The sequence below is a fragment of the Drosophila takahashii genome, chromosome 3R (genome assembly GCF_030179915.1).
Source record: "Drosophila takahashii strain IR98-3 E-12201 chromosome 3R, DtakHiC1v2, whole genome shotgun sequence".
In the NCBI taxonomy this organism is placed as follows: Eukaryota; Metazoa; Arthropoda; class Insecta; order Diptera; family Drosophilidae; genus Drosophila; species Drosophila takahashii.
Genome location: NC_091681.1, coordinates 24,696,371 through 24,722,185, shown reverse-complemented (window position 1 = coordinate 24,722,185; position 25,815 = coordinate 24,696,371). Strand labels below are relative to the sequence as shown.

Sequence of the window (25,815 nt, the reverse complement as noted above, 5' to 3'; positions counted from 1 at the left end):
CACATGGATCGTGGAAAGTTGACTAATGAATAAAGTCGCCTCACATGTAACAAAGTCATTTTTTACCCATCCCACCAATCCAGCTGCCTGTGCCGTGATTGTTGCCAAGTGACCAGCAATGCCAAAAGAGTCCAAGCTCTTTAGCCAATTTAGACAGCTTAACAAAGCTCAACTGACCAATGGTCAATGGTCATAACCATAACGTTTCCCAATCCCTTCCCGCAACTTGCCGCTGGACTTTTAATTAAAAAGCAAAGGAAACAGAGAGTGCGTCAATTTTTAAGAACTTTGTGGATACAAGTTGGGACTTTGGAAAGGGATACGAATCCTGAACCTGGCAACGTCGGTCGGGGGCAATTAACATGTTCGTGTCACAGCAGAAGCAGCAGCTTCTCCGGAATTCCAAAGCAGACAACGAGCCACCAGAAGCAACAACCCTTTTCGTGGCTTACAGCATACTTAGGGCTTTCGAATGGGGTGCTTTTCGCTCGGTCGAAGGGGTTGCGGTGGGGTCGGGGCATGTGCGGAATTTATAGCTGCCAACTGGCAACGAAGATATTTTCCCCCTCTTCATCCCGACTACGGCAAGAGCCCTCCCTCGCTGCAATTAGTTTGATTAACTTATTAGTGTGCCTCGAAACATCTTGGGCGAAATTTTAGAGCAAGCTATTCAGCGCTGATTTGTGGGGAGCCTCGCGAATGGTGGATTCCAGTGGGTCTGCTGAGATATAGCATTATTTTGACAGAATTAATAGAGCTATCTTAAGATTTATAACCTTTTAGAAGTTAAGAAATGTTTGGGGCATAGAAAGTATTTTCTTCTTCCTTTAATGTCAGTAAATTGTTAAGATTAAAGTACATAACAGGTAATTGAAAACAAAATGTTATAATTGTTAATTTTTTGTATTTCTATTTTTATTTAAGACCCTTACAAGAATTAAACCTTCTTTAAATTTAAGAAAGGAACAAAAAACGGCTGTAAAAATACAATAAGTGGATGTTAAAAAAAACTACGGGAAAGGATTAATTTTGTTACCTACTAATAAAGTTTATACTGACATAAAAATATATAATTACAAAAACAATAATGTTCTTTAATACACCCCTTTATCTAAAGATGAAGATAAGCTTTGTTGTCAGCGATTAAAAGCTGACTTTTATTGTTCAAATTGTTATTAAAATACCGGGGAATTGCCCGTCATGCGTCAACTTCGGCATTATCAGCTACTTAAATCTAAGCTCCCCGTCCGGATTCCGGTTTCCGCTCTCTGGTTTTTGAGACCGTACCTCCGTTATCCTTTATTAGATACACGTAATTGTCGTTTTAACTGTCGCAGACGCGGGGTTGACAATGCCAACAATTTCAATATCCTGGCTGGGCGGCCTATAAAATATATAGGAAATATATTTTATTGAAAGGCAAACACGTGTTCACAGCTCATCTCATCGTGCGGCAAGTGGCTGCGTCCGCCGTTTGGGCAAAAAACAAATTAAGTCACCCTTTTATTACGCTATTTAATTTTCAGCGTAATGTTGTCATCCTTCTTGACAAATGGTCACCCAAAACAACGAGGTCCTTTCGTCCTTCCTTCCACCAACTTCACCCCTCGACTGACTGACTGCCTGTTTGATCTGTAATTTGCGCCACTTGATGATGGTTTTAGCCGGGGAATCCGGACTCGAATCCGGAGTCGCTAAGCGGCGGGGTGGTTTATTTGTGCCGCAAGTTGCGACAATGCCGAAATGCGATTACGGCGTGCAGTCCATGGGAACTGTGGAAAATGCGATTGTTCGGCTTCGGGTGCAGGTGCAGATGCTTCATGGGCGCATCTAATTAAGCTGGAGGGGGGTTGCTAATAATTGTCAACTGATTTATGTCCTTGGGTCCTTAGACCTGCTTTCGTAAATATTGATTCCAAACAGAATGTTTGCTTTGAGATCGGATTTTCAGGTTTTACCGCTTTTGAAAAGAGGAAAAAAAAACAAATGCATTTTTATGTAAGTAATTACTAGAAATTATTCTTGTTTTCAACTAAATAGGTAATGGAAAAAGCTGACACTATTTTTAAATTCTGTATTCAACATTATTGTTAATCTAAATCAAAATAAAAGTCAATTAAATCACAAAATCAAGAAATTAAATGTAAAAAAATTTTTTTTAACGGTAATAATAAATTTAAAAGTTTTTTTCTCATCAAAAACATAAACGTTCAATATACACATTTGTAGAGAATTTTCTTCCATTACATCCTTGCTGAGATTTCAACAAAATGGTGGCATTTCACTTATTGATTAACCGTTATTCATTTGGTGGCAGCCATTAAAATTAATAAACGTTACAAGGGCAGCAACAACCACAAAGGCAATAATAACAACAACCAGAAAACCAGCAGACATACATACATACCAGCATCATAAAGATGAAGAAAAAGTGCGAGGGGAGGAAAGAAAGGGGGAGGGAAGCAGAACAGTTATCCGCCCACTTGCCATTGATGGGCAATAAAAAAAGTCAAGTAGAGCGCAAAATAAGAGCAATAATATTTAATAAATGTGCACAGGGCTGAGCAATATTTATACGTATGTATGTATGTGTATGGATGGAATTTCGCTTCTTGTTGTTGGTGGTTGAATGCGAAAAAACCATAAATAAATAAACGAGCTTACGCACACAAGTACATGTAAGATAACAACGTGTTCACACACTACCGCACTGAAAAATAAAGCTAATTTAAAATTAGGTCTAAAAATTATACAATCCTTTTTTGGAAAAAGATCCCCTTCTTCCTTATTTTTGTTAATGTATTTTAGTAGCTGTATAAACAGTTAAATTAGGCAACAAAAAGTTCGTTTATAATTTAAAATTGATTAAAAAATTAATTTACAATGATAAATCTAAGAGCGATTATTAAAAAGCTTTAGAAAATGTGTCTAATTTGTTCACAGTGTACTCATCCTCTTCCCCACTCTCCTTTCTCCACCCTTTGTATAGGTAGGCAGACTCCATGTAGGTGCATGCGAGTGTGTGTGTGTGTGTGCCATGCATTTTTGGTTGAATACTTGAGAGCAGCAGAGGCAGAGCAGCAACAACATCGCAGTGAGAGAGCCGCTCACTTACAGGCAATCCCCTCCTCCTCCCCTCCCCGCCCACGCAACATCATTCTTCATGGCATTTCGGTGAAAAAGAATGCTTTTGATCTTCACAAGCGAATGATTTTTAATATGACTTTTTTCTTGTTGTTGCCTCTGGCAGGGGGTGGGTTTTCAGGGGGTGGGCAATGTCTGTGGGCGGCGGAAATATGTTTAAGCCACGGGAAATGGGAAAGTAAAGTGCGCCGGCAGTCAATCAAAAGCGTATGTTTTTTTGTTGTGTACAATGTACATACACATAATGACTGTGATAATTAATTAGCTTAATTAAATACCAATGCAAATGCAGCTCAATCACATACATACACACACACACACCCACACAAGTTTGGTCAGCCGCAGCGCCTAAAATTAGGCAACGTTTGAATTTGGCCAAGTTAAACCGAAGAAAGGAGGAGAAAGGGAGCACGAGCACTCGCATAATGATGGTAATTTGTTGGTTTCGGCAAAAGAGCAAACGGCATCCTTGGAATTTCAATTAATTTCCATAATTTCCAACGCTTTATGAGCGAGGAAGCGAACCCCCAAGCGGGACAGACAGAGATGGCGATTGAGGAGAGCGAGCGCGAGTTTCCCCATCGAAGGGGATGATTTTTCCTGCCCCGGAGTACAACTGTGTGTGTCCTTTGTCTGTGGGTGGCTGGCATTCCCCGCCCATTCAGCTTCCGCTTTGTAAGTAGGCCCAGGATCCCATCGCTCAACGTTAAATGCTTAGGAAAGTGTGCCAGCACCGCGAAATTGCCCAGGTGAAAAGGTCCGCAGACTCTGAATTTCTTTGGGATTAGCTAGGAGCAAATCAAAAGAATACTTCTTTGAATTTTGAACTTTAATCGCTTTCTGAAATACTTGGGAATTTTTTCATATTTTATTTACATTTAATTTTTTTATTGTATTTTTCTGGAATGATTTCAATTGTCAAGAGTAACTAAAAAGAATTTTAAAAGTAATCCAGAAGATTATAAACTTAACAGATTATTATAAAATTTCAAACCGACATTTCGTTCACAATAACCATTTAAAAAAGTCAGTCATTAATAACAGTATTGAAATACGATTAAAATACAAATTGAGAATCAAATGAAGAGTGTTTAGTTCTTTTACAAAATTATATCGCTTCGTGTGACTAAAACTATTTCCCCAAATTAGTTGACATCATAACTAATCGTTTCATAAGCAAGTTATGATTTCATAGTTCCTCGAAATATGCATTACCATGGCAGCTGGGCTTGGATTTTAATTAAAATCTAGCAGCCCAACTCCCCCCTTCAGCCAACAATATGCAATTAAAAACGCAGTTATTAGTGCTGCGAACATAACCAAATAAATTTCCAATTAAAACAATGACAAGCCACCGTAAAATCTGTTTAGGTTTTGCATTATTTTTGGCATAGCGAAATGGAATCAAAAAATTGAAATTAATTTTTGGCGGACCGAAAAACGGTCGAAAGGGGCCGAAAATATTTGTTTCGAGTGGCTCGCCATCAGCGCGGAGGGCTGCATTTTGGCCAAAAACCAAACCAGGACCAAAAACTCATTTTGAATATGGCCAAGAGCGGGTTGCATACACACTCAAGTGGCCGTAGTGGCAGCAAATGCGGCGGAAGAGCCACCGGAATAGCCGGATTTAATTAAAATCGCAAAATGGCTGCCCTTTCACCTGATTTGCTGGCCGTTTGTTGCCTGATTTTTGAGGGCAATCGAAAAATTTCTAATTTGCCGCTCATTATAAGTTTTGATTTTGTAATTAGTTTTTGAATGGGCTTTGATTTAGCGATTTGAGAGGGCTCGCAAATTCAATAGCCATAAAGTTGAACAAAATCAAGTATTTTCCGATGCGAGGCCGTAAAAAAGAGATTAACATTTCGACCCATAAAAGGAATTCTGTGCAAATACATCAAAAAGAAATGGATGTGGGGGAATGCGGAAAAAAATACGATGAAATAAAATTGAGGAAAAATCAACATTATAAACAACATTATTAAAAACATGCCGCAAATGTTTTGCTCCTCTCGCATTTTTGAGTCCATTTTGTTGTGAGCCAGTGGCCAAGAAAAAGGGGCAGGACGAACAAAAGGGGCTGCAGTTGATGGGCAAGGAGCAGAAGGGGCTGGCTGCCCAACCTCATGATGATGTTCTTCTGCCCGGCAAATGAATGCTGCCAGTCGAGGGGTGAAGGCGAGTCAAGGAAGAGGGCTAATAAAATTAAGCCCTGCCAGGAGATACAGCCAAGAACGAGAAGGATGTGGGCAGCAGAGGATTAAGTTGGTGGAGCAGCCCAGGCACTTTGTTCCTGTTGGAGTGTGGGTATGTGCTCGTGTTTGTGCCACAACGTCATGCGGCTCCATAATAATAAAAATATTTTCATTAAATGAGAAAGGATAGCAGGAAGCAAAGTGTTCTTTACCGCTTATTTAAAGGCTGGCAAAATTAAATCTCGATTTTAGAATTTCTAACTGATTGCCATCACCAAACATCATAGTATGGTTTTAATTAATAAAATATACAATTATATTTTAGTTTTACAAATTTTATAATATATTGAGTACTTAAAAAATATTATTCCTAGTTGGCTAATGACAAAGTTGGTGACAAATTAAAAATTAATCTTTAAAATGAAAAAATTTGGGTCCCATATCACTCATATTTGATAACTTACATTATTGTAGATAACACAAAATATTTAACCAAAACTAATATCACTCATACGCAGCGTTGACTTCTAATTCTTCAGGTTGAAGTCGAATTCCGGAGAGAAGGCAACCCTGTTGCCTTAATGAAACCCGCGATGCAGCCCTGTGCTGGAACTAACGGTAATTTCATTTGGCAGTTTGCCGAGGCTGTCCCTCTCCTCTCCCTTCTCTCCCCTCATCCCATTTTCCTTTTTCCCTACTTCCTGGCACTTTCGCCGTAATAATTCATAATGAAAAAAGTTTCCCTGCCGCTTGTTTGTGTTTTATTTATTAGATAACATTATAACGTTTGTGTGTGAGTGGCTTTTTATTTAATAAAAATAAATAAATGTTATGGTTATGGCAACGCTCTTGCCCTCTCTCTTGCCCCTTCCCCCCATTGGGCCAAAAAAGGACATCATCATCATTACGGCTCTCATCTCATTTTATCTCTCGCCCGCAGGGTAACAACAACAACGACGACGACGAAGTTTATCAAAAGGCCAAAAGCCCAGCAACAATGGCGACGGCAGCAGAGGACCCACTCATCCCCACTCCTCTCTTCACCTCTCTGTGTTCCGTTTTAAGAGCATGCGCCGTGCATACTAGTGCTTTACAAAGTATGTGTGTGGGGTTTCGCATTGTTGTTGTTGTTTTCACCTCAAAAAATATTAAAATTGTGGTAAATAAATGAAAAATAAAATATGTGGGTATATAAAAAGTATGTATGTATGCATACACAGGCGTTCCCTTCCAGGCTAAAAGAGATTTCCCCTGGTGTTCCTCTCTCTTGCTATCTCTCTTCCCCCCACTCTCGTTCACTCTGCTGCGGCCGCCATTGCTAAACGGCGATGCCAACGCCAGCGCCAGCGCCGACGTCGACGTCAGCGCCAAGTGGATGGCCAATTCTTGTGGGTACATTAGCACTAATGATGATTGAAACGACAAACGTGACGCCGAAGCACCCGAAAGGATCCTCTCCATCCCCCCCACTTTCCCATTTCCCTTTTCGGCTGCAAATTCCTGGCTCTGATTTTTGAATTTGTCTCTCTTTGGTTTTTTTGAAAGAGGAGTGGAAAGTTGGACATGGCGAGGAGATACATCGGGAGAACAATCCAATAATAAACCGTTAGTTTCATTTTATACATATGGGTGCCTAACGTGCGGGTTATATTAATTTTATTTGATCAAGTAAAATAAACCCCTTTAGGGTTTAAAGAAAAAAATCGACTTAAAAAAAACTAACAATAATTCTTTAAGTATTAAATATTTTTTATGAGATTACGAATTGCTCTTAATTCCAAAATTGGACTGCAAAAAGCGATAATGAAATATTAATTTTCTAAAACTTTAATTTATATAGTTAGACAATTTATTTGTCTTTTAGATAACATTGGGGAAAAATATAATTATAAGCTTTAAATCCCAAAAAGTTTAATGCGTCCAAAACTTTAAATTTCTGTGTATACTCGTCATGAACCATTTGCTTTGTTCTTTTTTGGGATTTTGCTTTTCTGCTCGTTTCACGTTCTCTTGCATTGATTTACTTTGATGGGCCACTAATTGGGGCCTCCTTCGTCTTCCTGTGTCCGCCAATTCCGCTGGCTCGTAATGATCGTTGGCATTCCGTGTAGTTTATCAAACGGTAAATTGAAGACCCGTTTGGGCGGAAAAGGGGTTGTAGGAAAGGCATGGCTAATTGGGGTTGAGTTTGGGGTTGAGCTGCGGCTGAAGATAGTTTGCATTACCAACTAAGTTAACCGATTTTGGACAAGAACGAGTTTGAAGTTGTTTTTGAGTAATTTAAAATCAGTAATATTTAAATTTTTTAAGAAGCCCTTTATTTGATTTTAAACAAACGTACATTTAGCAAAAATATGACTTTTAACATATTAAACTAAAATAATTTGAGATATAAATAAATATCCAAGAGTATAAAACAACAATAATTTAAGCCTAAGAAGTAAAATCTTCTTTACATTCTAAAAAATACGTTTTTATTTTGTCGATTTGTCCTTAATATTACCATAGTTTGTCCTTCGTTCTATAAGATTCGGGATCTTTTCTTACTTGTTATGTGTCCCCGATGAAATTTCGCTTATTGCTTCATTAATTATGTCTGTCCCCAGAGCGACTTTTCCACTTACTCACAAAATATTATTAATCTGCGTCGCCATATTGTTTCGCATTTATTTTCCGTCTGCTTTTGGTACCGCCCATTTACCATAAGCAAGGGAGACGGCGACAGTGAGCCAATTATCCATTTATATCATAATTTCAATAACTTTTCATACACTCGGCCTCGAAACGAGGGGTTTACCGAATGGGTGTGGGCAAGGTTGCTCTGATAGGTGGGTGGTTCGAATAGTGGGTGGTGGGTTGGTCGGCGGGTTACTCGCTTTGGTGGGTGATTCCTTTTTATGTAACTGCCTGGTGGTTGATGATGATGATGATGAGGCTTCGGTTGACGATGTTGTCAGGCCTTCTTCTTCTCATCCCTACCCTTCTTCAGTGGCTCGAATCTAAGTTGGGGGCAGGGTTGTCAGATTTAGGAAAAAATAGCAATATTTTTATTATTGTGATATTTTTGAGATATCTTCCAACTAAGTCTGATTTGTATGTTGATTTAGCCACAAAGAAATTAATAATAAAAAACAAGTTTTTTCTAAAATTTAGAATTTTTAAACCCGTGCAATGAGTTTGGTTAAAAACAATTTTATAAATATTTAAGTTGTTTTTTAAACATTAAAAAAAATTGTAAAAGTAATAATAATATAGATTCCGTTAATAATAATAATAATATAGATTCCGTTAGTATACGAATAATAAAATAGGTTAAGTAGAACAAACTTTTTTTTGACCCAAGAGTTTTGTGAGTTCTGATTAGGAAATCGGTAAGTTTCGACAACCCTACTTGAGAGCAAAAAACGCAGAAAGAAAAGCGGCTAGAAAAATCACAACGGCAACTCTCACCCACCCACAAAAGAATCACTTACTCACGCACACACACTCACAGTCTCGCCAAAGCAGCGCTGCATGCGTCGCTGCCGCCGTCGGCTGCCAATATTGTAAAAATTTTACGGCCACGAACTTTTGAGTTCAGTTCAGTTTGCAACACGTTCGCGTTCGCATGCGTTTCCGGTCGTAAAAGTTTCCACCGATTTTCAATTTGATTTCCCGTGCGAATTCCGTTACAGCCGAAAGGAAGGCGCAGAACTGTAGGCAACACTTTTTGTATTGCCGTCGGAAAAACAGATTTTACGGATTTTGTGAAAATATAGTGAACAATATAAGAACAGCGACAATTTGCCACATTTTTGGATTATATTTTAAACGGATCATAAATGAAATTAATATTTATGCCCTTGGGACTCCACTAATAGTAAAGGTTTGTGTACGTTGTTTTAAACAAATACCGTCGGGGCTTTAAATCAAGATATTTTAAAAACAAATAAAACTTTGGGAAAGACTTTCATGTCGTTTTAATAGTTGTTATAACAAGTTTGAAACATAGACCTAAAATAACTGTTAAAGTTAAATTTTTCTTACCAAAAACATTTGAGATAAGGAAGTGTTCTAGAAAAAAGTCAACTATACGAATATCATTATTAGGAATTGTCCGCAATTATTTGTATTTTTTGGTTTTATATTAAAGTAAAAAGTAAAACTTATAGAATAAGTGTCATTGTCATGTTGTATAATAAAACTTAAAGAAAACTTACTCGAGTTTCATATTATAAATCATTTGTAAAAAGGTGATTCCTAAAAAAACTTATTAGAGTTGCAGTCCTTGATATGCAAATTATTTGTATTATATTTTTCATTACATGTTTTTACACATTTGTTAAGACATTATGGTTGCTTCATTAATTATGTTGAACATTTAGCAAACCTTAGGTCATGTTTTTATTAAATATGTGCTATTGCTTAGTGATTGCTTTTCGGATAGTTTTTTTTTATTTTAAATTTATAATTTGTTTAAAAATTAAATTGAGAATGTTTTTATAAAAGACTAAAAAGGGGGTTTAATTAGTGCTCGTTTTAAAAATTGAAGCAATTGCGAAACTAAATCCGATGGTAAGATGTACCGGAAAGTATCAAAATTTTCTTCTCAATTAATGCGCTAGTTTGTGTCCCTTAAAATTTCTATCCGGAATGTGTTTGAAATCCACTTGTTACACCCAATTTGCATTCCCCTAATCCTAATGAAGCTCATTTGGCTCGCACACGAGGTTGGCTTCAGCTGTTTAGTTAAATCAGCTTAAATGCAGCTCGAGACATTCACATATTTGGCCAACAGCACAAACAATGGGCGACAACTGAGTTGATGGCTGGGACTTGGGATGCTTAACGCACTTGGGAGAGCAACTACATCGGCAACACAAGGAGCAGCATTTGCATTTGCGGCAGCCACAATGAACCAGCAAGCTGTGACAAAGTCTCAATTAGGCTATCACATTGCCACAAACCGATTCAGGTTTAGGTTTAACTGGGGAATGCGTGCGAGCGAGAGGACCCGCAATTAAGCAAATGAATGCATCGCTGAGAGTGCGAATTGGTACACTAATCAAAAATATCTTTCAAAATTTACAATTTAAAACTGCTTTGTTTTTTAAAAACTACGGAAATCCAATGGAAAAATCATTATTATGTTAAACTTTTTATATTATTTTGTATTCTTTAAAAGTAGATAATTATCATGTTGTTATTATATTTCGTTTTTTAAAGATATATGATATCGAAATCTTATTTAAATACTTTTAAACTGGTTTTACAATTTTAACTTTAAATTGGGATCTCTTCTTATTTTTTTTTAATGTACATTTTTTTTATATTTAACTGAGTAAGTATGCAGTTACTTAGAAATGAGAACATGTTAAAACTTTCTTTAATTTGTAGCCATATCCTATTCATTTATGGAAGCCAAAATCACACTAGTTAGCTTAAGATTTTAATATTAATATTTCGATTGATAATACTATAATGTAATATTAGGGAAAGTTTTCAAAATTTGGTCAGGTTTCTTTACCGTGTGAAGGGAAAGGGGCTGAGGGAGGGGACAGTCTTAACCCTTTGTGGTTACATTGTCCCATCCCAGACCACCGCTGACCAAGCACTTCATGGTAGAGCAATTTCGCCAGGCATAAGATCACATTTCACTTAATTGTGGATTTAATCAGGGAGTCGTTGACACCTGGCCGCTGCAACTCGACAACAATTAATTTGAGCCATTCCACCCATTTGCAGAGACCGAAATCCGGAGGCCGAGAGAGACCAAAGGCAGACGACAACTTGGAGACACTGTGGCAAATACCTAAGCATGCTGCAGAATCCTTCCAAATATCACGCAAATCCCTTGTCGCACTTCCTGGCATTGCATAACACACAGGCCAGTGGCGTCGGCGGCGGGGGCTCAGCGGGGGTCGGCGGATTGGGAGGGGCCATCCCGGCACATGGTCAACCGCACCCGCATCATCATCATGCGCTGGCAGCGGCTGCAGCAGCGGCGGCCGCCGTCTCGGCGGGTCAGAGTTCATACCAAATGGAGCACCAGCAGCAGCAGCAACAGCAGCATCATCATCAGCTGCAACAGCAACATCATCATCAGCAGCTCCACAACCCCAGCAACCACCAGCAGGATGGCCACCACCCACCGACAACAGGCAGTGGCGGTGGCAGCAGCAACAGCAGCAGCAACAACAGCAGCAACAACAGCAGCAACAACAGCAGCAGCAACAGCAACCACCGGGAACAGTTGGCGGCGGCTGCCACTGCGACGTCGCACGCGCAGCTCATCGAGGCGGCAGCGGCGCATTCCTCCCTCGACGTGGGCAAGTCCTTCACCATCGCCGCCATTTTGGGCCTGCAGAGCCAACGCAAGGACTACAACAATGCCATCAATCTCTCCCTGCACGACAACAACAATATTGGCGACGACAACAACAAGTGCTACGGCAGCAGCAACAACAACAGCAGCAATAACAACAGCCAGAGTGTAAACAACTTTAATTGTGATAGTGGCGCCGGCAGTGGACGTTACCTGCACGGCGGACTTCCGCACTCGCATCCTCACCAGGCGGGATTCGCCGCCGTTGCCGCCGCCGTGGGAGCTGCTCCCTCTGCCCTCCAGAGCCTGCAGCAGCTCCACCAGCAACACCACGCCCAACAACAGGCCACGCTGAGCTTTCAGCGGGAGAAACTCAAGTCGGGTAAGAGATAAGAAGTGGTTTTTATTAACCATCTTTAAAAATATTTTCTTAAAATTCCATGAGATAGAAAATATACAAAGTTTCTCAACATTTTATAAAAGTACCTAAAAAAAAGGTTTTAATTAAAGTCCTGCATGAGTATACTTGAATTGACAAACAAGTCAATTTTTGAAATTAAAGTGAGTGAGATCAACTTGGATAGCTTGTTTCACTTGATCACTCGTAAGGAAAAACAAGTGATACAAGCACAGAATAAAAGTGAGTGGGAGTTATAGAATTACTAAGCAAATTATTTCGGCGATTCTAAAATATTTTATATTTATTTATTTTATATTATATCAATTGTTTTTCCTTATGAAAAAATCAAGTGATCCAAGTTAACTGAAATTAAAAATTGACTTGTTTGACAACTCATGCAGGACTCTAATTTTAATTAGTATAGGCAGTTTAAAACAAATTATAAACCCATTCTTTTTAACGGTATTAAAGGAAATTAAAATATAATACTAAGGTATACACTCAAAAAGTATTTGGTCAATTGCGACTTTTTCTATAAATTAGGACAACAATTTACTTTTAAAGAACTTTTTTTTAAATAAAGTACAATTTCTAAATAAAATATAACAAACTTGATGTAAGTTCTTAAAAAAAATTCCATTTGACTTTCTAAAATAAGAATTAATTTAAATTAAACATCATTCGACAATTTATAACACCTTTCTTAAACGACTTTGTACCTTATCATAATTTTCTTATTCCGCAGACTCTCACAAGAAGAGCGCGCTGAAGAACAAACGGGTCCGGACAATCTTTACGCCGGAGCAGCTGGAATGCCTGGAGGCGGAATTTGAGCGACAACAGTACATGGTTGGGCCCGAGAGGCTCTACCTCGCACACACACTCAAGCTAACGGAGGCGCAGGTGAAGGTTTGGTTCCAGAACAGGCGGATCAAGTGGCGTAAGCATCACCTGGAACTCACGCAACAGCGGCTAGCACTGATACGACAGACCCAGCTGCCTGGCACGGCGATCCTGGGCAATCAGGTGTCCGTGGCTACCAATGCGGCCCACTCTGCGTCCACGGATCTCACAACCGGATGCAGTGCAGCCTCGCCCAGTCTGCATGAGGAGGACAACGAGGACAGTAAGCACTCCCTCTCGCTATCCGGCGTCATGCCGCCGCTGAGTCGGGCGCAATCCGAGTCAGATCTGTCCATCTGCAATGATTCCCTGGACGGCGACAGCCTCATGGATGGAAGCGAAGAGGCCTAGAGATCTCGCCAGTGCAAAGCAAGTTATCTGTAAATATAGCCAAATAAATATGTACAATATGGGTTTTCTTTATCTCTCTGCGTGTCTTTTAATAGCATTATTATACATATTTACTTTTTACATTTAATTTGTCAAGCGCAATTGTATTTAGGTAAATTAAACATATTTGGAATTGAATTAATGATTAATTCATGAATTCATGTTAGAGCCCTGCGTGTATCATTCAATTTTTGTTTTATCATAGTATGCCATGAAATGTCTAATATTTGTTTAATTCAATTCTATGTGAAATAAATTGAATGTGTTTCTAATTCATTTCGAATTGAATAAATGAATGAATAATTTTTATACATTTTTTGAATTTGGCAGATTTGTTTGTGCCTTCTTTTGAGAACAAAAAGTGGAAAATTTTTAACAAATCAATGTTAACTGCTTAGTAAATAAAATTCAGGCAGATTTAATCACAAAATTATGGCCCTTTCTTCTTCAAAAGAAATTGTCGTTTGAAATATTTCGGAATTCATGCCATTCATTCATTCAATTCTATTAAACTCAAAATTCAAAATCATTCAATTCTATTAAACTGAAAATACGAATTAATTCATTCATATACAAAAAAAATCGAAATGATTCTTTGAATCCATTCATGCAGGGCTCTAATATGCAATGAGCTTTGGCCAAAGCTAAATTAATCAAGTTAAATGGATGATAAAGACAGTTACATTTAATTCGATCCTAACACTTTGATAGGTTATCACATTAGAGTATTTCATTTATTGCTGAGCAGCCGCCCTGGCGATGCGTGCGTGACAGGATAGGTGCACGATCTGCCCGTTCGGGTAGCGCACAAAGGCAGACTGGCTGGGAAAGCGCTTCTTGCACTCGGGACACACGCTGAACTCGTTCAGTTCGAAGCTGATGTTTCGCTGCTCCTCCACCGCAGCCTCCAGACGATTGCTCTCCGCCTCCAGGAGGCCGCACATCATCTGCATCTGATGCTTGTCGGCCATTTTCTTACGTATCGACTTCTCCAGGTATTTCTCCAACTGCTGCATAGGCAAGTCATCTGGAAGGTGCTGTAGGAAATGAATGTTAAGTAGTTACAACTAACAATACAAGCATTTAAGGCTAAGATCACCTCAAAGATCTCAAAAGGATCGATTTTAGTGGCATGGGTATTGAGCAGTTCCAGAGCCACCTCTCGATTCACTTCAACGAAATCCGGATGCAGGGGGACGCCCTCGTAGGGCGGCTCAGTGGGTGGGATCAGTATGCACTTGATGAGCGTGTGGAATATGTTCTCATCCTCCTTAAAGTTGGCTTCCGCATAGGACTTTGCCTTGGCCACATCGCCCAGAACATGTATGTAGATGGACAGCACCTTATCGTGTTTTTTTAGACGACCCAGAATGAGAGCTCGCTCCTCCAGCAGCATGTTGGTGGGGAACTCCTCTAGAACGCGATCTGGGGAGTAGTCATTGGACTCCTCCAGCATCTTGTAAAGCTTGGCTCGCATGGGAATCAGTTCGGGAACTTCCTCTCTGGAAAATATAATGATTTAATACAAATTTTAAACAATAGAATGATAGACACACCCCTTTTCCTGCTGGCTAATGAGACGTTGAACCTGCTCGCGATACTGCTTGAGTAGCACATTGTGCAGCAGGGTATTGCTATCCTTCCACTCGGTAATCAGATGCTCCAAGTAAGGAACAACCAGTGCCTTGTGCTTGCTGATAAGAAAGTCCAGAACTTTGGCGCGCGGCAGGGACTCCACCTCGATGAGTTCGTCGGTGAAAATTGAGAGGCCCTCTTCGGGGCTTTCATTTAACACCCAGTCGGCGAACTCAAATATCAGCGGCAGATGATCGCCGCCCAGCTCCTGAAGGTAGCGTATTGTACGCTTGCGACCCTGCAGCACCGATCCCTCGATGCTCGCCTGATCTCGCAGAAGTTTGAGGGCCTCCTTGTGCTTGCCCTTCATCTGATAGAGGATGATCAGCTCCGATATCTTGTTGTGCTTCTTCAGCGTCTTCTCCGACTCCTCTAAATGACATTGGTTGAGCCGGAGAAGCGGGGCCACCAGCGAGTCGTTCGTCTGCAGGTAGCATTTTAGCAACGTGGTGTCGATAATCTCTAGCAACGATTTCGAACTACTTTTCGTGTCGCGCAGCTTGACCACCTCCCGCTGGCGAGCCAAGGCAAGGTACTCGATCAGCGCCAGGTAGGCGTTCTCCAGGTCGTCATCCTCCAGCGCAGGAGCACTGGACGCAGGCACGGCGGCGTCCTCCGAGCCTGGCTTCTGCTCAGGCACCAAATTGGGAAACAGTCTTATCACATCGTAGGGATCGATGGCCGCCCTTTCGAACTCCTTCATGGCCGCCGAGAACTCCTTGCTGGTGAAGAGCTCCTTGGCGTAGAGCATGTGTATCTGGCGAATGGTTTGGTCTCGCTCCACGGCGGGTTCATCGGATATTTGCTGTAATTAATGGTTTAATAAGTTAACTTATAAGAAGATTCCTCTTTCTGACTCACCGTCAGTTCAATGGCCAGTTGGAATTTCTTTTGCTGCACTAGCTGCTGCCGCTGCGTGGGAATGTCCACCATTCGGATGCACCAGAGCTCTGAGGTCGCGGCAGCAAAGATGGTTCCCTTGTCGGCGTGGACCAGGAACTTGGTCTTTTGCAGCTCGGGAATGCTCTGGACGAGGGTGTCCTTGCCCACCAGGCTGCGCACCTCGATGGCATTGTTAACGCGACCCACTGCGTAAGGCTCATCCCAAACTATAAATTATGGAGTGTGCGATTAGAGTAGAGAAGTGGAAATAGAGATTGTTCCTACCCAAATCCAGCAGGGGACTTGACCAGAGCAGCGGAGTGAGGGAACTGTTGCTCTCCATGCCACCTGGTCGCACATCGGTGGAGCCATCGGACTCCTTGTACTGACTGGGATCCACTACAACCAGGTAGCTGTCCTTGGATATGCCCAGCAGGCTGTTGCGGATGAGGCAGATGCAGGGATCTCTGCTGACACTGGAGGAGGTTAAGAACAGATCGTGCTTCTTTGGTGCTTTGCCAGATATCTAGAAGAGCACATGAAGGCTTTAGAACACAAGGTACTTTTGCTTTGAGTGATTATCTTACATCGTAGACCACATACTCGTCCTTGTAGCCCACGCAGACGGCATGACCCACCCAGCAAAGGGTCCTGGGCACGTCGCTCAGCTCGATGTTGAGCAACAGCGAGTCCAGCTTGTCCTTTTTCCAGAAGAAGAACACCAGGCGCCGCCGGATGGCGCAGCACAGGCGAATGACGGTGCCCACACTTCCGGTCGTGGACTTTGGCGTGTCCACGTCCATGGCGAACAGGGTGCAGCCCTTGGTGTCCGGAGCGCTGTGCATGAAGGCGAAGTTGCTCTCGATCCGCCGGATGTCGCACACCTGCACCTGGTTGTCGGTGAGCACAAAGAGCAGGTTCTCCGACGCAATCACCTCCATTTGGGTGATGGGTTTGCGGCTAAAGTTCTTGTTGAACATCCGCATGTCCACGCCGGTCTCCTCGTCCACGGAGTACATGATGAGCTGCCCGCTACGGGTGCCCAAGATGACATGGTTGCCTGGAACAAAGCAACCGGTGAGTAATACTCCAAGTAAACTTTAAGATTCCCACTCACCATACGCCGCTATGGACTCGATCTGCACGCCCTGCTTCAGGATGGAGTGAACGCTGTAGGCCTGGTGCATCCTGGCGAAGTCAGAGGCTGTGAAATTCCTCCGCCAAAGTTTATTTTCCTATAAAGCTTATAAACAATAGAAAGGGAGTACCTCTAATGTTGCAATCGATATATTGAGGAGATGGTAATCGATGTTTTTGTGGCGATTGTTCAGTATTCCTGTACTTCATACATTTTTTATCTTCTTTATAATCTAAATTTTTATAAAATTAATATAAAATTTTTAATTAAATTTTAATAACTTTTAAATTTAAATATCACCGATAAATCGAACCCGTGCTGCCAGACCCGTGACTGCTATCGATAACACCGGTTCGATACACTGGTTCCGCGCGGAACCGCTCTTTTCACTTTAGCGAGGCGAAATTGTCACATTTACATTTGACAAAATTGTAAGTTTGGAAACGGCTCGACTGGTATTTCTCGTGCCAAATATGTTCGTTACATTACCCAGCGTCTAGTGCAGTCGGTTATTAACGGTTTTACATTGTTACCCGCAACAGCGTCGACAACACCCCCGCAGACAGCAACAACAACGCTAGAAGGCAGCACATCAGCAGCAGCAACAGCAACAGCAAGAAACAGCCAAGATGCCCAAGAATAAAGGAAAGGGAGGCAAGAACCGTCGTCGTGGTAAGAACGAGAACGAGTTCGAGAAGCGAGAGCTGATCTTCAAGGAGGACCAGCAGGAGTACGCGCAGGTGACCAAGATGCTGGGCAACGGTCGCCTGGAGGCAATGTGCTTCGATGGCGTCAAACGCCTGTGTCACATTCGGGGGAAACTTCGCAAGAAGGTGAGTTTTGATTTTGCTTTCGCCCTGGCTCTTTGTTGGCGCTCTCTTAAGTGTTTTTGGGGCTAAGCTCTCTCTTAAGTGGCGAGCTACTCTCTTCGTTCGCTCTCTTAAGCCACTCTGGCATTGATTGCTACGTATTTACATTTATTGTTTTGCAAAAATGCATGCCGATTGTGTGTGTCCATGTGTGATTTTGGGGTTTTTCGCAAGTTCCCAATTAATTCGCTTTTTACGGCCCTAACGTTGGCCTTCTTACTCAGCTCTCTTTGCTTGCCATTCTCTTTCTCTGGTCCATTGAGTGGGAGTCATCGTCCTTGTGCGAATGCATTAACAAAGGGGAGTGGGCGATAGGTGGGGTGGGAGGGGCAACTGATTAATAATACACAAGTGCCTATGTACCAGATGTACACTCATACAAGCATAGATGAAAGCTAAACATTAGCATTGCAAATACAAGGTGCCTCACCATCTTATGAACTGAATAGTATGTCAAATAAATTATTTATGTATTAAATTTACACAAAAAAGGTAATTTCTTTGTTATTGTGTCTTAAATAGAATAACAAATAACTTTAAAATAATATTTAAAAAATTATAGGCTTTTAAAAAAAATAGAGTATGATATAAATCTTATGTTTGTTTTTTAATATTGAATTAATAACAGAATTAAAAATGATCTAAATTCAGTATGTCCAAAAGATATATATTTAAAACTAATATTTCATTTCATGAAACGATGAGTTTTCTATGAAAATATTGATCCTGCTAGGAACTATCTCCTAAAAATAGGCAAGTTCTTATGTAAACTGCCTGGGATTTGAATAGAAACTTAAGGTACCTGAAAACTACTGCGAAATAGTGCAGGGCTAACAATAAAGTAGGTCTGCAATTGCAGTTGCCCCTTATCATCTACCTGAGTTAACCTTGGTCGTGGTCTTCTTGGTCGTCCATAAACCGATTAGATCGGTTCTTCCGAAAGGTATGAGCACATGTCAAATTTTGGATGGTGCTTCACCCCGCAGGAGACGGGCGTCATAAATAAGATTCCACATCGACTACGTCAAGAATCGCGAGTAACTAGTGACGTCTAGGGGCTCTTGTAGGTGTCAAGTAAATATACAAGACCAGAAGTGGAGCCCAATCGAAGCGAACATATCATGTCATGAAGTTATAAACAAAGAGACGCAACCGAAAAATTCCTAGACGGTGAAAAACATGTGCCAGGTTAATTGCCGATATTGGCGCGCACTGTAAATGCAAATAAAGCTCTTGAAATCGAAGTTCACCTTGCGAAAACAAAATACAGATAGTGATCTATTTTTGCGCCTTGAATTCCAATGAATTTGGACAATAGATCTTGGACTTTTTATACCCGTTACTCGTAGAGTAAAAGGGTATATTAGATTCGTGCAAAAGTATGTAACAGGTAGAAGGAAGCGTTTCCGACCCTATAAACTATATATATTCTTGATCAGGATCACTAGCCGAGTCGATCTAGCCATGTCCGTCTGTCCGTCTGTCTGTCCGTCTGTCTGTCTGTCTGTCTGTCTGTCTGTCTGTCTGTCTGTATGAACGCTGAGATCTCGGAAACTACAAAAGCTAGAAGATTGACATTTTGCATGCAGATTCTAGGAGTACCTACGCAGCGCAAGTTTGTTTCAAAAGGGTGCCACGCCCCCTCTAACGCCCACAATCGCTTATATCCGATTTTAAAAATTTCAATATTTTGGAAAAGTAAAAATGCAGTTTTGTTGTGTTTAAAAATACCTATCGAAATGTAGAAGAAATTTTTTAAATCGGACCATTCGTTAAAAAGTTACGGCGGATCAAAGCTTTTATCTCCATCTCCTTCGCATTCCCTTTAGCTGAGTAACGGGTATCTGATAGTCGGGGCACCCGACTATAGCGTTCTCTCTTGTTTATCTTTATAAATGCAATAAAAGAATAGGCTATTTAATAGATTATTCCAAATAGATTAGGGCAGTAAATCATCTAGCATATCAGATATTTCTTTTGCACCTTTAAGTTTTTAAGGTCTTGCTTTCACATGCAATTCCATAAAAACCCGGTGAAAGAATTTTAAACTGTTATAAACACGTGCTGCGCCATAAAATTAACCTCATTAACATCCTGACTTGGCAATTATTCTTTGATCGAATTTGGTCAAGTTGTTGGGGGCATTTATCTAATCTACAGTTAAAAGTCATGCCCAAGACATTGAAATTCTAATGTGAAAGCAAGTACGACGCAATTTTATGTGTCCGAATATTCGACTTGATCTCCATAAATGGATTTGTAATCTCACATGATCACATAATGGATGGTTATGTAAGACTCGGCTGTTATGTAGGGGATGCACTCGGCGCATGTGGCCCAATTAACATTAAATTAGCCCCTAATCTTTCAAGTAGTTTGCCTAAGGAATTTATTGGCGCTTGCACAGGTAGATTTATGTGGTTCGATTGTAATCTTTTTGAAGAGATTTGTATAACAAAAAAAATTTCCCATTAGGAATTTTAAATAATTTTTTTTGTCTTACAACTAGTAAATACACGTAACCAATTGTAAATAAAGCTGACGCATTATAAAAACCCAGAAAAACCAGAGATTATAAATTCATCCTCTTTGCTATCTTTAAAAATATAATTAATTTATTTTATTACTTATCTTTATCTATGAAAATGCCATATAATTGATTTGATCATAACAAAATAATTTGAATACCTTATGGGACCTTTTGGTGCTTCACCCACACTCTCTAGGCCATCTGTCAAATATTAATTGAATAATTGATAATTCCTGGAAAGGCGGAATTACACCTTGCTGCCCCCTCAATTACTCAGTTCTCGAGGGCTCAAAGTGCAGCAGTTGGACTCAAGGTTCAACGAGCTGGTTCTCTTTTTCGGATGTCTAGACCCAATTTTCGTGCCATATTTTTGCACAGGCTGTCCCTCAAACGACTGTCAATCATCCAGTAGTCAGCTGATGGCCCCAATTTAGCGGTCTTTACGAGCTCCGCGCTAATCTAGTCGGAGATCCTAATCTGACAGTCGTAACATGCTCTCAATTCCCCTTTTTTTTTTGGCCAGACGCTGCTCGGCAGCATGACTAATGCGTGGAAAGGCGCCAGGTGAATTGTGGTCTCGCCTGCCTCCCCCAAAAACTCCACCTGCTCCCCGCCCGGCAACAGAAAGTGGAATATATCGCCAACTCTTATCTGGTCGAGGGCCTCAGCTTATTTCACAATTACTTTCAACTGGCTGGCCCAAAGGGGCAAATTTCGCAGTGCATACGCACTTTTCTTATAAATTCTGCGCAATTTGATTTAATCCTAACCAGGAGATTGGAAGATCTATTTTGGTTCTTATTTGATGAGCTATTTTTGGTAGGAATAATAAGATAACAGTTGGATAAAAATGGGTCAGATGAACTCTATTTTTGGTACCCATTTGTTTACCAAGATTAGCTAAAAATAAAAAGACATTAAAGGGTTTTTTCCATTTAAATATTCACAATTTTATTCATTTTTTTTGCGGTCTTAAACTAAGTCTTAAATTACTAGAATCAGGGCAGTATATGTATAGTTATTTGTTCAACTTAAATGCCTAGTGAGATTATCTAGAGAATCTACATTTTTCTTGGGATTTTTTCTTGAATCTTTTGTGTTTTTTTTTGGTATATTTTACTTTTCGATATCTTCACATTCGAGCGCTAATTTCTGATCATCTTTCCGATGATCATGATCCTACATGATCTGGGTGGCCGAGCTGATGACCTGGTTGATCCAGTCCGTAAAGGCGGAGACGCGGACAAAGACCGAGGGGGCGTTCTTCTGGCCGCAGGGCATCTTGCCCCACGACACGATGCCGATGACGATGTTGGCCTGTTCGAAGTGCTCCTCGCAGCACTGTTGGATCAGCGGACCACCGGAATCAGCGGTGCAGATGCTAACGCCTCCGGTGAGAGGACCAGTGCAGAGATTGGTCTCATGCAGCTGAAGACCCGAGCGGGCGAGGATCTGTTCGCAGAGCTCCATGTCGAGGATGGGCATGTTGGCCTCCTGCAGGCGATGCGGATAATTGGGCACTGCCGTCATCGAGACATTTCCCCAGCCATAGAGAGTGCCATAGCCCTCGGGTTGGGCATCCTGCTCCGGCAACGTGGCTGGCTGGACGTAGGCGTCAAAGACCAGCGGCTGTTTGGTGTAGATCAAAGCGATGTCATAGGGATTCACTCCGCCGAGATAAAGCTCATGCCGCACATAGTAGTCGATGTGTCGCATCTGAATGTTGCTCGCCTCGCCCTTCTGGTCGTGAATGTCATGACTGCCCGCCACAATCACTGAGTTCTCCACAGCCTGAGGAGAACTGAGGCAGTGCGCCGCTGTTAAAATCCAATGCTCGTTGATCACGGTGCCGGCACAGTAGTGGACCAGTCCCTGATCCGGTGTCATCATCTGGATGCTGACCACATATGGCGCCGAATGGGGCGTAGCCTCCCGCTTGGCCAGGAACTTTTTGCTCCAGTGCGTTTGTCGCGGTGCTTCCAGAGTGCTAATCCGGTTCTCCAGCAGCCCGTAGGCCGCCAAATTCATGGCCATTGTGTGGGCTGAACCGACTCCTCCGCCACCGCCACATTTGCGAACTGTGGGCAGCTGGAGGGAGCCGGAGGAGGCCGAGCTTAGAACCACCATAATGCTGGCTATGGTGGACAGCAGGACCGAGTAGATGCATCGGTAGGATAAAAGCATGATGTCCTCGCTCTGGTTGCACGCGCCGCACGAATTCGTCGAGTAGTAGTAAGTAATTTTGACGGTTATATGGGTTTTGGTTGGGTTCTTAGGGGGCGCGACTCTTGTTTTCTTAGCTTTTCGCCCTTGTTCTGGCGTATCGATAGCACTTCACTTGTATTCCGTTTCGCTTTGGCATGGAATTCACTTTATTCGGCCCGTTTCTGCCGTGTTACTTTCGTTGTTTTAGGTGGTGTCTCTTGCTAGCTGCCGATTTTAGATTTGCCCGACGTCGGCGAGTGGGGGCTGTATTTATAGGGAGAGGCTCTCTTTTCGCCAAATTGTAATTGGTGGCTTCTTATCGCCAAGAAAGCGGGAGCGGGTTGCCCCCCATATAAGGAGCTTCGCTATCAGTGACGAGTCGAGATAACTAGAATTTTTGGCGAGTGCCAATCGCATGTCTAAGGTTGTGCGATTGGGCCTGTCTTGCTCAGGAATGCCCTACGTGGAGAAGATCTCGCTCTGATCGGTCCTAATCTACACTAGCTTTTATTATGTAAGACAAGTGCGTACTTGTTTCGCAGATAAGAAGAGCGTGGGAAGAGAGTTCTAATGGGTTCATTGCTATTTCTGTGATTGAGAAATTGGTAAACTTTAAATTTGTTAGTTTCAGGATTATTTATTTTATTTTTCAGTGTAGGAATGTTTATGACACATAGAATTATGCCGAATAAACCCATTGGTTAAACCCATTATTGTTGATTAAACCTAAGGAGAAGTATATAAATTAAAAACTCATAATGAATTGAATTAAAAGTATAGGTAATATATTTTAAGTGCGTTTTTATCCTCTTACAGAAGTCGAAATCAAAGCTAATTCTGGATTATTTAGCTTTTTCTTCCAGTGCTTATGACACAAAGAATTAGGCCGAATAAACCCACTGGTTAAACCTATTATAGTTGATTAAATCTAAGGAGAAGTTTATAAATTGAAAACTCATAATGAATTGAATTAAGTGTATAGATGATATATTTTAAATGCGTATTTATCCTCTTACTGAAGAAGACTACTTTTGAATCAAAGCGTGCAAACCAGTTCAAACTGGCCGATATCAATACGAAGTTCAATGATGTCTATGGCTATATATAGTACATATATCGAGACCTGCTGCCTCGAATGCCAAACCTCTGACGGATCACACACACTCGTTAACTTACTCATTGGCGCACTGCCGTGCAATCGATCGGGGAATCGGGTGCTTCCCGGCCAGGTGGATTCTTGGATGGCGAATGGGGAATGAGCCCATCCGAAGGGGTTCGCTTATCTGCTGGCCATCGTAATAGGGCAATTTCGATTCAATTTAGTCACGGTTCTTTGCGTTTTGGCATGATCTATCGTGTTGGGTTTCCGCGACAGGGAATGCTTTTGTGGAATAGATAGCAGACGCCATCGATTTGGTTTTAATGTATGATAAATACTCCAAAGTTAGCGGAGGGCCCAAAACCGAGGGGTTGTTTATTTTCAGCGCATACGTAATGCGGGAATTATTCGACAGTCGTTTAATTAATTTTAAAGCCACCTATGGTATCGTCGCTTATCGATCTTTACGTGGTCAACGGATTCTATATATGTGTCATCTAGGCATTGCTTTGGAATTTATATTGCACCCACTCGTTCGTAGTGCTACCGGCAGGAAGTTGTTTTGGGAAGTGAATTTATGAATGGGCTTTGAATCACTCGACGAGTGCAACTTGTCCTAGGTCATTGACTCTGCTTTCCCCGTTGAGTAAGACACTATTTACAGGGGGGTTTTCTCATTTATACCTTAGCTAACATGCATTTTCCACTTCCTATATATGCAAGTACTTCTTGACGTCACAATGGGCGTATCTCGATCTGTTGTCAGGCCTCCTGGGTTATTCGCATCTGATTAGGGAAATGTTTGCTCAAGAGGCTTGTTATTTATATTACGGAAAGACTTTCGTTATCACAGCCAGTACCAAAATTCGGTTAGCTCGTGATTGAAAGTGTCTTATCTCATCGGTAGCAAAATTCTCCGTCTTTCGTGGAATTAGCCAGTCTTTTGCGTTCCATTCAGGTCGCCCATTTATCTTCTCTATGTGACGCTCTACTCGTTTTGGACGTTTTTGTGGTCAGCTAGCCGTCTTAATCTCCGTTTATCAATGTTTGATGTTGTACTTTCAAGTACTGATTGCGATCCACGAGGAGTTAATTGCTCACGTGACCTTTCTACCCTCTCCTTGCGAAATTGTCCCAGGAATGTCTATTGATTATTCCTCTCACATATATTTTTTATAAAATGGAACCTTCTTGTTTGCCACACTTTTTCCAAGGTCACTTAGCATGGCGATTCGTTTCGCTCTTTTGTGAAATTCCCCGGAACGGAGTCGTTCTACGCCATAGATCAGTTATCTTTTATCTATTACACGGAATACAAGCTGCAAAATTGAGTTTGCTTTTTCCCCCGCAAAGAATTACTCATTGCGCAAAGAAAGAAAGATTCGTGGCCTTTCCCAAAAAGCGTAGATAACATTGTTTTTTATTATCTCTTTTGCAGGTTTGGATTAACCAGGGCGACATCATATTGGTGGGATTGCGTGACTACCAGGACTCGAAGGCTGATGTGATCCTCAAGTACACGCCCGATGAGGCCAGGAATTTGAAGACCTACGGCGAGTTCCCCGAGTCGGTGCGCATCAACGAGACGGTCACGTTCGTGGAGGATGGCTTCGACGAGGACATCGAGTTCGGCGATGAGATCAGCTCGGAGGACGACGCCGACTCCGTGGACAACATCTGATTAACAAGAAACAAAGCGGCTGGAACTTCCGCCTCGGCAGCACCAGCAGCATCAGCAGAGTCAGTTCGAGAATAGTAGGGAATTTAACCAATTGTAAAAAGCAGAATGCCGAAAGCAAGTAGCTCCTGTTCGAGATCCAAGCAACAAGCATCCAATCCAATCCAACATCCACAGAGCGGCGCAACAGAAACCAAAACTATAGTATCAGTTCAATTTTAGCCACTTTAATGTTCAATATTCTTTTAAATTTCTTCAGCTTGAATTACCAAGTGGGTTCCAAAATTCAAATGGTTCGACTTATGGCCGCCTTAAACAACAAATTATATAAAACAAATAGTAGAACTACTGTTACACTGTGCAAGTAATGCAACTTTGCGAAACAAAAACTAATATTATTTGAATTAAAAAACGAAAGAAAAAACAAAGAAAAACAAACGGAT

General features: G+C 41.3%; 4 protein-coding genes across 6 annotated transcripts; 2 read left to right on the top strand and 2 right to left on the bottom strand.

Moving 5' to 3' along the window:
- The first annotated feature begins 11,067 nt into the window (after positions 1–11,067).
- LOC108068394 (homeotic protein Sex combs reduced) lies at positions 11,068–13,390 on the top strand. Its single transcript, XM_044394258.2, has 2 exons — positions 11,068–12,025; positions 12,789–13,390. Exons 1-2 carry the CDS (start codon positions 11,137–11,139, stop codon positions 13,295–13,297), a joined length of 1,398 nt encoding a protein of 465 aa, XP_044250193.1. The 5' UTR covers positions 11,068–11,136; the 3' UTR covers positions 13,298–13,390.
- Positions 13,391–13,467: 77 nt separating this feature from the next.
- Vps39 (vacuolar protein sorting 39) lies at positions 13,468–17,120 on the bottom strand. The gene is made up of 7 exons (XM_017157924.3): positions 16,971–17,120; positions 16,441–16,913; positions 16,139–16,379; positions 15,833–16,080; positions 14,893–15,776; positions 14,436–14,838; positions 13,468–14,373 (listed from the first exon to the last, which is right to left on the bottom strand). Exons 1-7 carry the CDS (start codon positions 17,038–17,040, stop codon positions 14,071–14,073), a joined length of 2,622 nt encoding a protein of 873 aa, XP_017013413.2. The 5' UTR covers positions 17,041–17,120; the 3' UTR covers positions 13,468–14,070.
- A 154-nt stretch (positions 17,121–17,274) lies between these two features.
- eIF1A (eukaryotic translation initiation factor 1A) lies at positions 17,275–25,810 on the top strand. Of its 3 annotated transcripts, none has more exons than XM_017157930.3 (3): positions 17,275–17,422; positions 17,534–17,824; positions 25,133–25,810. In XM_017157930.3, the coding sequence occupies exons 2-3, from the start codon at positions 17,621–17,623 to the stop codon at positions 25,373–25,375; spliced, it is 447 nt and encodes a 148-aa protein (XP_017013419.1). In that variant the 5' UTR covers positions 17,275–17,422; positions 17,534–17,620; the 3' UTR covers positions 25,376–25,810. The 3 variants fall into 3 exon arrangements, with proteins under 3 accessions (XP_017013419.1, XP_017013420.1, XP_070072276.1); XM_017157931.3 differs by lacking the exon at positions 17,275–17,422 and adding an exon at positions 17,448–17,466; XM_070216175.1 differs by lacking the exon at positions 17,275–17,422 and having other exon boundaries at positions 17,490–17,824.
- Positions 21,352–22,798, bottom strand: LOC108068401 (anionic trypsin). The gene has a single exon (XM_017157928.3). The coding sequence runs from the start codon at positions 22,572–22,574 to the stop codon at positions 21,570–21,572; it is 1,005 nt and encodes a 334-aa protein (XP_017013417.2). The 5' UTR covers positions 22,575–22,798; the 3' UTR covers positions 21,352–21,569.
- Positions 25,811–25,815: the final 5 nt, after the last annotated feature.